Source organism: Cynara cardunculus (genome assembly GCF_001531365.2).
Source record: "Cynara cardunculus var. scolymus isolate 2C chromosome LG 8, CcrdV1, whole genome shotgun sequence".
Classification (NCBI taxonomy): Eukaryota; Viridiplantae; Streptophyta; class Magnoliopsida; order Asterales; family Asteraceae; genus Cynara; species Cynara cardunculus.
Genome location: NC_037535.1, coordinates 22,830,209 through 22,841,223, shown reverse-complemented (window position 1 = coordinate 22,841,223; position 11,015 = coordinate 22,830,209). Strand labels below are relative to the sequence as shown.

General features: G+C 37.2%; 2 protein-coding genes across 3 annotated transcripts in view; one reads left to right on the top strand and one right to left on the bottom strand.

Moving 5' to 3' along the window:
• LOC112516469 (BTB/POZ domain-containing protein At2g04740) overlaps window positions 1-1,321 on the top strand; it is a 6,133-nt gene extending 4,812 nt beyond the window's left edge. For both annotated transcript variants that reach the window (XM_025123529.1, XM_025123528.1), the window contains one exon: window positions 754-1,321. In XM_025123529.1, the coding sequence (XP_024979297.1) occupies window positions 754-1,090 (337 nt within the window). In that variant the 3' untranslated portion in view covers window positions 1,091-1,321. The remainder of the gene's footprint in view (window positions 1-753) is intronic.
• Window positions 1,322-1,663: 342 nt separating this feature from the next.
• LOC112516471 (fimbrin-4) lies at window positions 1,664-8,448 on the bottom strand. Its single transcript, XM_025123530.1, has 15 exons — window positions 8,247-8,448; window positions 7,946-8,070; window positions 7,683-7,853; window positions 7,353-7,600; window positions 7,091-7,262; window positions 6,110-6,148; window positions 5,958-6,026; window positions 5,754-5,870; window positions 4,892-5,103; window positions 4,578-4,733; window positions 4,311-4,510; window positions 2,538-2,695; window positions 2,359-2,455; window positions 2,184-2,275; window positions 1,664-2,100 (listed from the first exon to the last, which is right to left on the bottom strand). The coding sequence occupies exons 2-15, from the start codon at window positions 8,030-8,032 to the stop codon at window positions 1,885-1,887; spliced, it is 2,034 nt and encodes a 677-aa protein (XP_024979298.1). The 5' UTR covers window positions 8,033-8,070; window positions 8,247-8,448; the 3' UTR covers window positions 1,664-1,884.
• Between the last annotated feature and the right edge of the window lie 2,567 nt (window positions 8,449-11,015).

The window sequence follows — 11,015 nt, the reverse complement described above, 5'->3', positions numbered from 1 at the left end:
GGTGGGGCCGTGGGGTGGGGCTGGTGGGTGATGAGGTGGGTGATGAGGTGGGGGAGAGCCGGGGAAGAATCACATATAATATTTTACAAAGCAAATTATGGATTTTGATGTGTTTGCATATAATATACTAATATCATATACAACTTTTGGTAGCAATGTCCTCCTAGGACATGTTTGGCAACCATAAGCTAACTTATTTTTTGAGCTTATTGAAAAGCCTCATTTGGTTGGTTAGCCACAAGCTAACTTTTTGAAAAGCTACTCGAATTACAGTTTCAATAAGCTACAGGAGCTTTTTAACAATTATGCCCCTTATATCTTTTGAATTAGTTTTTCAAAATTTCCTTTTAGGTCGTTTTACATGTCATCTAGCTTATTAGTTAGTTTTAACCAAAAATGGCTAGTTTATCACCTAACAACTAGCTTTTAAGCTACTAGCTTATAAGCTAGTTTGCCAAACATAGAGAGGGCCTGTTTGTTAGCAGCTTAATGGAATTCATAGCTTATTCGGTCAGCTTTACATGATGGTTTAATATTGGCCTAATAATATAGGCTCTATGCAGAAAGCCAAGTTTTTTCAAACCTGCCCCTCCAATTAAAAGACACGCCCCTTCCATCTATAGAAAAAATGCTCCCAAACAAAACTTTCCCAATTTATACATACAGATTAATCGACACAGACAACTTTATTCATACAGGACTTAATGGAAAATCAACGAAACAGCCCCTTAATGGTTTTGGACTTGTTTGCAGGTATGGTGTTTTGAAGATTCGAGAACATTGTCTGGATGTAATAGCTTGCAACTTTGAGACATTTGCAGATACACGGGAATTCAGAGCAATCCTTCTAACGCTGCCTCCACCATCAGGAGATTCATCACTTCGTACTACTGCTCCAAGTGCTCCGGGAGCAGAGATAAAGATGACGGAAGGGAATATTCTAGATGATTTACGTGAGAAATGGCTGGAGGTTGAGGCCGGAGAACTTGACAAAAGAGACGAAAGCGCACTGCTTTTTGACAAGCGCCTCGAGATGCTTATGCTGGTGGCAGAACAAGAGCAATCTGTTGCGGCTTATGACAACCTTTGAGCAACGATATTTCTTCTAGATAATCTGTTTTTGCAGCAAATCAAGTAAGATAGAATAGTGTACATGTCATTTTCTTTACTTCCTTCCGTTTACGCCTGGATTTCAGAGTAGTTGTTCTCCAGAATGTGGGAAACATGTTAGATTTTGTCACCTGCATTATAAATTTAATATGACTTTGTACGTTTTCTTAAAGATTGGAACTCAATATGGTAATTCAATTTGAAAGTTAAAGTTGCACTTACGCTATGCTTGACAAACTAGTGGTTGGCTGATAAACTAGTTGTTAGCTTATAAATTAGCTACTAAACTAGTCATGTTTGATACAAACTGGTGAATAAGTTAAATAACACTGTAAAATGACCTAAAAGGACACGTTGAAAAATCAATTGGAAAAATATTAGGAGCATAATTGGAAAAGGGAAATGGAAAAAAGCCCATGAAGCTTGTTGAAACGTTACTTGAAGTAGAATATTAGTTTGTAAAAATGACTTCTATAGAAGATCATTTAACTAAATACCCCGAAAATTTGGAGTAAACTTTATCCCAAATGATATTTATGTAGAAATCATCAATGATACCCCCCAAAACTGGTCTTATTTCATGAAAATATACATCACAATTGTTAAAAATACAACTAGAAACAACAAGAGTAATTACATGTGTAGATTTTACATCTAAAAAGCTTTCCAAGTAATAGAAAACAGAGGAGTTAGCAGCAAATAACAAAATTTACTTATTATCATGAATGATTAATATTATAATCATGTTCGTTATAATTATTCCTTAGTTTTTCATCAGCTGTTTCCTTCAACATTTTCTGTGTTCGCCTCTTTATTCTCGTTTTGGGTAACACCTTCTTCAGTGGAAGCTTCTGCCATGGCCGCACTTCCCTCCTCAGTTGCACCAGGGGTTTCTTCGGGTGGTCTATCTTCTTCATCAACCTTAGCCTTCTGTAGCAGGCTCCAGTACATGATGCTTGCTGTCAGGATCAGAATCATCTTTGGATTAACCTGTCAAAACACAATTTTAACGTAAACTTAATCCATACAGACAGCTTAATTCATACAGACAACATAAAGATTCGATTCTTGACCTCAATAATGTCCTCAGGCAATAAGAAGATGGAACACCCAAGCTTTCTTGCAACACTAATTATATACGTTGCATTTAACTTCTTATCCTCCTCTGTAATTGCAACAAAAAACATTACTTTTACTAGAGTCTACGATTATGATGGGGGATCTACTTCATCAAGTTTAAAAGATTACCAGTCTCGCCCTTGGTAACAAGACCCCAGTTTACAACCCTCTTTTCCACTGCGCTAAGAAGCTCAAGGAAGAATATACCATTCGATAGGTGTTTATCCTAAATGATTGCAAATAACAGTCAAATGTAGTAAAGCAAATACAAGATTTGAGGTCAACTATTTCTGGGAATTTTTCACTACCTTAAAGCTCTCCATGTGTGCTGATTTTCCTGCAAGTTGCACTTTCTTGTTTGCCCATTGAAGGATATCGGCATCAGTAATTTCCTTTCCTTGACCATGCGTTCTCAAGTTTTTAAGAAGTTGAAGCATGCAAAATCTCATTAACTGCCATAAGAAAGCTGGTGCAAGAGCCAAACATAATTAGTAAACTTTTATCAGATGACAAGTATATTGACATGTATCTTTTGTAAACAAACATATCTTCAAATTTTTAGAAGTATTTACTCGAGTAGAATAAAACATAATGGACTTGCATATAACTCTGAAGGCAAGAATATTGATTGAAGTTTGTTATGCTCATCTTCATAAAAGGTATCTCCCTAAAAAACATGTAAGAATTTCATTCTATGCTTCTTAGTCTTTGAGGATATATATGTTACCCCTTGCATGACATATCTGAGTTTTGGTACACATATTTCGACACTTGCAGTTAATAGAAACAAACCCTAGAGGTCGGGGAAATGAGGATGATCTTTTGAAATACAAAGAAAAAGATCGAATGTCACTTGTGAAAGATTTTGGTCACGCATAAGAGTAATGCTCGAAGGGTCCTTGTGAGGGTCTTGGTCTTAAAGACATATAGCTTCTGCTAAGATTTCCCCACTTTTCAACACACAGTAGGAATTGTCATCAAGTGTATTCCATTCTTAGTGCTGTATAACACTAAAAGAACATGTATTTCATTTGCAATGTTTTCCCTATGATCTCTATTCTAGGTATTCAGGTTCCACTAAAATATAACCAGGATTAGGCAAAGTTCATTTTCCACCGATTCCTCTCCCCCTCACTTGTCAAACCAACTAATGGTTTTCATGTCCCGTTGTTAGTATAGGCTCGATTTGTAAAAATTCCTTTACCTTATGCTTTGTGCATTCCTTAGTTTCCTAAAATCCTTGTATATGTAAAATAACTAGAAGTATTAACTATTTAGTAACCTTCTTTCTACACGGCATGATCTGGAAGAGCCTGGAGGATAGAAGGATTCCATGGATGGTGTACCAGGATATGTACGTGCATAAGAGATTAACGCTAATCCCATTCCTCTTCACAGTGAATTTGGATGAGATCTCCCATGGAATCCATTGTAGTATACCTTGGTGTATGTTATTTTCTAACGACATTGTTCTGGTAGTGGAGATGATGGGAGAGGTTAATGTTCTGTTGGACCGGTAGAGGGAGGTATTGGAAACAGAAGGGTTATGTTATAGCCGTACAAAAACAGAATATCATTGGTGCAATTTCAATGGAGAGAGCAAGGGAGAGGGGGTAGAAGTCAGCATCAGGGAGCAGAGGGTACCCCAACAGGACAATTTCAAGTATTTGGGTATGATACAGAAGGATGGAGAGGTTGAGGAAGATGTTGCACATCGAGGAAGAGTGACTGAAGTGGAGGGTGGCCACATGAGTGTTGTGTGACAGGAAGGCCCCGTGAAAATTGAAGGGCAAATTCTACAGGGTGGGCTATTAGACCAGCTATGTTGTATAGGTTGGAATGTTGGATGGTAAGGAAAAGGCATGAGAGAATAGTGAAAGTCACATAAATGATGATGTTGAGATGAACCTACGACAACTATGTGGATAGGATTTCGAATGAGGTTTTTCAAGCAAAACTAGGAGTTGCACCTACCAAAACTATTTACCTTATACAATTATACTACAAATGGCCTCTTTCAGTTCTTATGATTAATAGAAATCTAGAATATGTTAAATAAAAGAAAATACAAAGATACAAACCTATTATAAGCTTCTTGTTTCCTGAAACAATGTCATCTCCAGCAACGTTGACAAGAGAGAAGTTTAATTCCTTTCCAATCCTTATAACTTGGTTGCAATTCTCAACTTTTCTGAAAGGCATCTTAATCGGAGGTTTTGTTGCTTGCTTCCACGTAACAGACCCTGGCGCAAGTTTGTCAAGAACTTCCAGAAGAACCCATCTGAATGCAACAAAGAATGACATCAAATGTGTTTGAATCATGAATTACAAACAAGTCGGGAACTCACCCATTTCTGACATCCTCCCACACGTTGTTAACATGTGTTTCAACTCCAAGACTGTTGATCCACATTCGGAAACATCTTTCTTCCCTCGATGTGCTTTCATCATCGCTCATCATCTCAGCAAGCGAACACTTTGTCTTTTCTAATTTAAGCCCATTCCTGTTATGTAAGAGTAAGAATCAATAGAATCAGACAAAATCTGGTTGAAGAATGTTAACATCGGCAGGATAAGCTAGAGATCCTAACTTTAACCCTACTCTTGCATATTCACTAGTGAATTATTAATGCAAGTTCTAAACAGAAGTAGCAAGACTCGCCTATTGTGGAAAATTTCAGCAACAAATGCAAGATTTAAATTTGTAGACCCCTCCACAATGTCCTTTGATGTAACATATCTTTTGCAATCCATTTTCTCTGCTTGCTCAAGAATCAAGTTTGCTCTTTCCACCGGATCTTTTACCTCCAAAGTTTTGGCGGTACCAAGTTCAGGGGCAAGAACACTGAGTAAATGAGCATAGGCCTCTCCATCCTACAAATGAAAACGCATTAAGAGTAACCATAAATACCCAAATCAGACCAAACAGACCCAGTAAATCCCACACAGACGTAGGGTTTGGGGGGCTAGGACGTATGCGAACATTGTCTCCACCCCAAAGGATAGATGGGTTGTTTCTGTGAAGACGCTCAAAACCAAAACTAACAGAAACAAGCCAGAAAGCTACAGCCTACAGGTGAGTGTGTGTGCAAACAAGTACAATAGACAGAGAATGCATCAAGTAGCAGGCTAAGAGCGTGTTTATTAGCGGCTTGATGAGCATAATGAGACTCAAAGCTTATTTGGTCAGCTATACATGACTGTTTGGTAGTGGCTTAATTGATATAGAAAGTAACTTGTTCATCAAGTTTCCAGAGAGGAGCTTTATGCAGAAAGCCAAGGGGTTTTCCCAAACATGCCCCTCCCATTTAAAAATACGCTCTTTCCATCTATGAAAAAACCATCCAAAAAGACTTGATGGAAAACCAACGAAATAACCCCTAAGATAACCATAGATAGAAAAGCAATAATATGCCTTCATAACATTGCAATTTTATATTAAGCCCAAAAAACATGCATTAATCAAGGCAAATTCCAACATAATGTCACTCATATACATGATGGACCAAAGAACTTTCCCCTACCTTCACATCGGATGAAAAGTTTGTAACTTCCTTTTTGTAGCCTGATTTCTTTAACTGATAATTCATCCATTTCAAAAGAACCTTTTCGGGTGGCAAACCCATGAGCTCTTCTGCTTCCTGTCATTAGCATTGGTAGAACTGGCATGTAAATCAAGGGTTTAGGAAAACGACACAAATTCCATTATAAACCAAACAAGCTGGGACCTTGCTATCTTCAACCATTGCCGCCAGCTCAGGTGTTTTCTTTACATCGACATATGACAGGAGTTGTATCTGAGAGTGCCAACAGTTGGTTAGTAAGAAATCTTCATACAAGCCTTGAATTAATTGACCAGGAGGAAACCAGTAAAAAATACCTTAATAATCTGAGAGATCAATCCCAGTAATAGATGGGGCTGTAAACATGAACCAAAAAGATAGAAATCATTATAAATAAGATCCCATTTCGATCTTGAGTTGGCTTCTTGAGGATTTCTAAGAATGTCTCCTCAAGTTTTTTGCTTAATTTTGCTTCAAATTCCCTAACGTCCCGTTTGGTTTGTAGGATTGGATTGGATTTGGAGGTATTTGGAATTGAATTCCATTCCAATCCCATGATTGGTTTGAAGGATTTCCTGGATTTCAAATCCGAGATTTCGTTGAAATCCCTCAAACATAGGATTTTGAAATCCCACGGGGGTGGTCGGGTTTTGTAGGATTTGTATATAGTAATGTTTTAAAATATGTAAAAACATTTGTTTTCTAGTAATTAACTAAGAAAAAGGTAATTTAATTATTTTTATAATTATTTATAATTTGTTTTTATAAATTATTTATAAAGAATGAAATTTAATTCCATTTCAAGTCCTGCCAAACCAAACAGATCAAAGATTCCAAATCCTTTGAAATCCATATCCCTCCAATTCCAAATCCTTCCACAAAATCCAAATCCCTCAACATTATTCCATCAAACCGAACGCTGAGGAGAGAAAAGATGTTCCAACATACATGGAAGATAAATGGTACAAGTCTAGCCGATGTGGGACTCCAACACACCCCCTCCAACAGATGCTAGACAGGCACAAATTGTACAAAGTAGGCTAGACGGATGAAGGGGGCTAGGCGAGTACAAGTTCCCCAAGTTTCGAGTCCCTAGAGTGGTAGACTTTGACTTTGATACCATGTTAGGATACGTGGAACCCCATCAATTTACTCTTCAAAAGAGCCCTTAGTAGAAAAGAGAGGTTCCTAGTTTCCAACATATATTGAGGATAAATCGTCCAAGTCTTCCAACACTATTTATGATAAAGTAGAATTGTTTGAATCTGTTATCTGTGAGTCCCAAGTTCCCAACTTACTCTTCCTTCAGCCAAGTCCTGTGTGCCAATGTTGACAACAGTGCAGCCTATAGCCTTTGCAGAATTGAGGCAAAGAGTGTGATTTTCGTTTCTTTCCCATGGATTAAGAACCTTTTTCGTGTTAATAGCTCGCTCATCTATCGTACCAGGGACAGCCACATTGATCAGCTTACTACAAAAACACAAATAAACAAAATCTATGAACATAATTTTCTTTAACTAACAAGATAAAACAATTGGAACAAAAACAAATCGTTAATACCATAAAAGAACTCCATCTTTCGCAAGATCAAATAAAGCATTGGTGGAAGGGTCTATAGGAAGATAGTCCTTCAAAAACTTATCTTCTGCAAGATAGTTATTAATGTGGGTAACATAAGAAGCCTTTTCTGTCTCACTAATGCTGTGGCGCAGGGTGGTTGTGGACGATTTTACAAAAGACGAAGTGGTTCTGAACGTTTTTGAAGTCCCCAATTTCGCGCTGGCTCGTGATTGTAAATTCAGATATACCTAAGGAAATGGTTACCTCTATGTTAAAGATTCAATAGAAAAAGGAAAATGACAACCAGATATACAAAATAAACAAACTCACCCGACAGAAGGCCTCGAAATCCAGCTCTTTGGACATGTTAGGATAAGACTCACTAAGCATACGCGTAACATCTTCCTGGGATGATACCTCATTGAAGGGCTTTAATTTTGCCAAAACTGGAGGCAAATCCTCTATTGTGACTGTGCCAGATTGATTTCTGGCTGAAATGAACTACAAAAACAAAATCGAAAACGACCCAAATTTAGGTTTTGGTTATGTTGAATCGAAACAATGAACAAACATGTAGAAATGAAATGGCATACTTTGGTTCTAAGTTTACGAAGCTCCACTTGTGTAAATTGGCTCTGAAGCCATGGATCACTAACAAAGACACCCTCGAACGTAGACATCTTTCACTTGTTTTCCCACGTACCCGATTGAGAAAAATCTTGAAATATATCAACAAAAATCAAACAATCAGACAAATTCTTTACATATATGCAAAGAATCCAGATGAATCAAATGTGTATAAATGCATATTTGATTAACATTCAATCAAAATAACAAATTACGCAATATATCATCATATTCGAGATTTTTTTTTTGGGGGGATCGGATTGTTACCATCAAGAATCACAGGATTCAAGTAAACAGAGATGGGATTGTAAAAACAAATAAGAAAACCTTAACAAAATTGACGATGGATCATGAAATAATCCATATCGGAGAAGCCAAATTATTGAGGTAGGGTTGCTGATAGATCCCTTTTGGTAATTGTTTTGTGAATGGAAGGGGATGGAAGGGGAGTGCATAGAGGGTGGAGAGAAAATCGTATTGCCCATCGGACCCGCGTAAACTTGGGGAATGAGAAGCGAAGGTGAAGGTGAAGGTGGTGGTGGTGATGGTGGTTTATCAATGTGAATAGAATTTACCCTTTTGAGTGCTAAATTTTTTCACTTTGAACTAATTGCAAAATCAGTCCCTGAAGTTAATTCATATTTTATCTTTTGTCAACAAAAGCCTCCGAATCAAGATTTGGTTCTCGTTATAATCATTCGCGTTGAATTTTATGATATGCGACACACATCGGTGTGCAAGTCACATGCACAAAAGGAAGAAACTTACGGTGCGACTTTAGCGACAACAGGACGAGTTGGAAGTTGCACGTGTTAGTAACACATGTCTATGTGTGACTTGTTTGGTTGCATATAAGTGACGTAATCAAAGTATGTGATCGCCCTCATCTACATGAATAAGTAGACCTGAGTGAGCGTGAACACACTTTACAATCGCCTACAGGCGATGGTAGGTTGACTTAGGTTTCGCTCCTCACTTATTCATGGTTGCTTTGTTGTTGGCTTCATCATTTATAGGCATTGAACATATTGGGATCTTATTTGAATCATATGTTATTATATCTGTATCTATGTGTTCTTACTGGATATGTCGTAACATCTCGATCTAGGTTTGAGATATTCTATGAACAGAAGATAAATTCGACTAATGAATGGTCCAAATCGTAAGTTTTATCGACTAATATTTGATCATTTCCTCGAAAGCGTCCAAGTACATTCTTGACTATAAAAGTTTTGAGACATTTGTAAGAATGTAAGTGATGTTACTTGAAGTTACAAAGTCGACATACAAGTCCGAAGCTAGACATGAAACCGTCAAAGGAAAGTAAGCAAGTACGAGGGTTAAGAAAACCATGTGTGTTTCATGTGATTTTTCAAACTGGGGTACACTGCAATATTTTCAATATCTACAAAGTTAAGCGTGAAAACGTTTTGGCTAGATCTGTGGGGGCAAGTATCAGGGTATTGCTAATGACAAGCGAGACACCATGAGTATGCACATAATCAATACATATATTGTGAGGAAGTGGTTGTACTTGGCGTGTTCAGATTTTACCGACACATGTTACGCATGAAAAGGCTTTCTTACCTGACAAAGTACAGGGCTATCAGTCGGCACTTGTAGTCTCTGAAGGATGAGAACCAGCTATGTAGTCTCGATCATCCAAAAAATGATACTGCTGGACTTAGGTTATTATTATAATTGGTAGGTTCAGATGAGTTGGTATGACCACTACCCATGCATTTAGATTTGAGATCTTGACATGTTCAGAATTTCTTTTGTTGCATTTACGTAAGGTTCAGTAGTACTGCATTCTTAGAAAGGCTCTGTATTTTAAATCAATTATGTGCACTATCTATGTCGTATCACTATCTTGCTAGTGATGGTAACTTGTGCTCCAAATCATTGTACTAAAACTATTGCCATACAACGAAAACCGATAGCAGAAAAATCTAGACGATACCTTAGTCAGTGTCACTACTGCCACCATCGGTTGTTGCAACGAAGCTATCAAAACATCAAAGAAACCAAAACAAAACGGGACCTCAAGAATTGATTCTAACACCTGAACCAACATAAATGAGTTCGAACTGCTTCAAAAGTAAAAAACTAAACTAAAAATGATTCTTATTGGGAAATAAGAGCGTTCATATGTATAAAATCACGACTGATGCAGATTTCTAGATCTATAAAATAAATTGTAATTAAAAAACATGTGAAAGTATAAGAACATTTGTATGAACCACAAAGGTGGTGCATGATTGGTTTTAGTTTGGCTCCAAAGGTCAAAAGTATCAGGAGGTCTCAGGTTCAAATTCAAGTAGGAATAAAAATCCCCTTGTGGCCATGGAGGTTCAAATGCGGTGACTCCGTGCTATCTGCAAAGCAGATGGTCGTCCTGGGATTAGTCGGCTCGCATAACGGGTTGGATATTCAGGTTAAAAAAAACATTTGTATGAACGATATATGTCTTGAGATTGTGTAATAATAAGAGTTATAGTGAGAAAGTGACAACAAAACCTTCCTTTATCTTTTAACTACTTTCAACTACCTTTATTGACCCATTTTTTATCATAATTACTGGATTTTTAACAAATTCATGCATGTGAAAGTGATTGAAGGTATATAAAAGTCAATGGAAATGAGTGAAAGTGAAGATAAAGCTGAAAATTAAGGTTGATAAAGGTAGTTGGAGATCCGTGTTTTTGGTATGTGATCGATTGAATGTAATTGAAGATCCATAATTTTTTAGCCGTTAGATCAAAATATCAACTCGTCTAATCTAATGATTTGGAAGTGTTTTCACCATACTCTCATTCTCAATGAAAATTAACCCATAACATGCAAGGTTCTAAATGGCGTGAGGTTTGGCATCGCAGCAGGCCAAGCCTCAATTTTTTATGATCCATGGCGAGGTCGTGACGTTTTCCACAACATAACTTATGACGACAATATGTATTATCATATATCTATACGAGGGAGGTTCTCATGAGAACATTAACTAAATAAAAGAACATGAAAACAACCAAATCACAA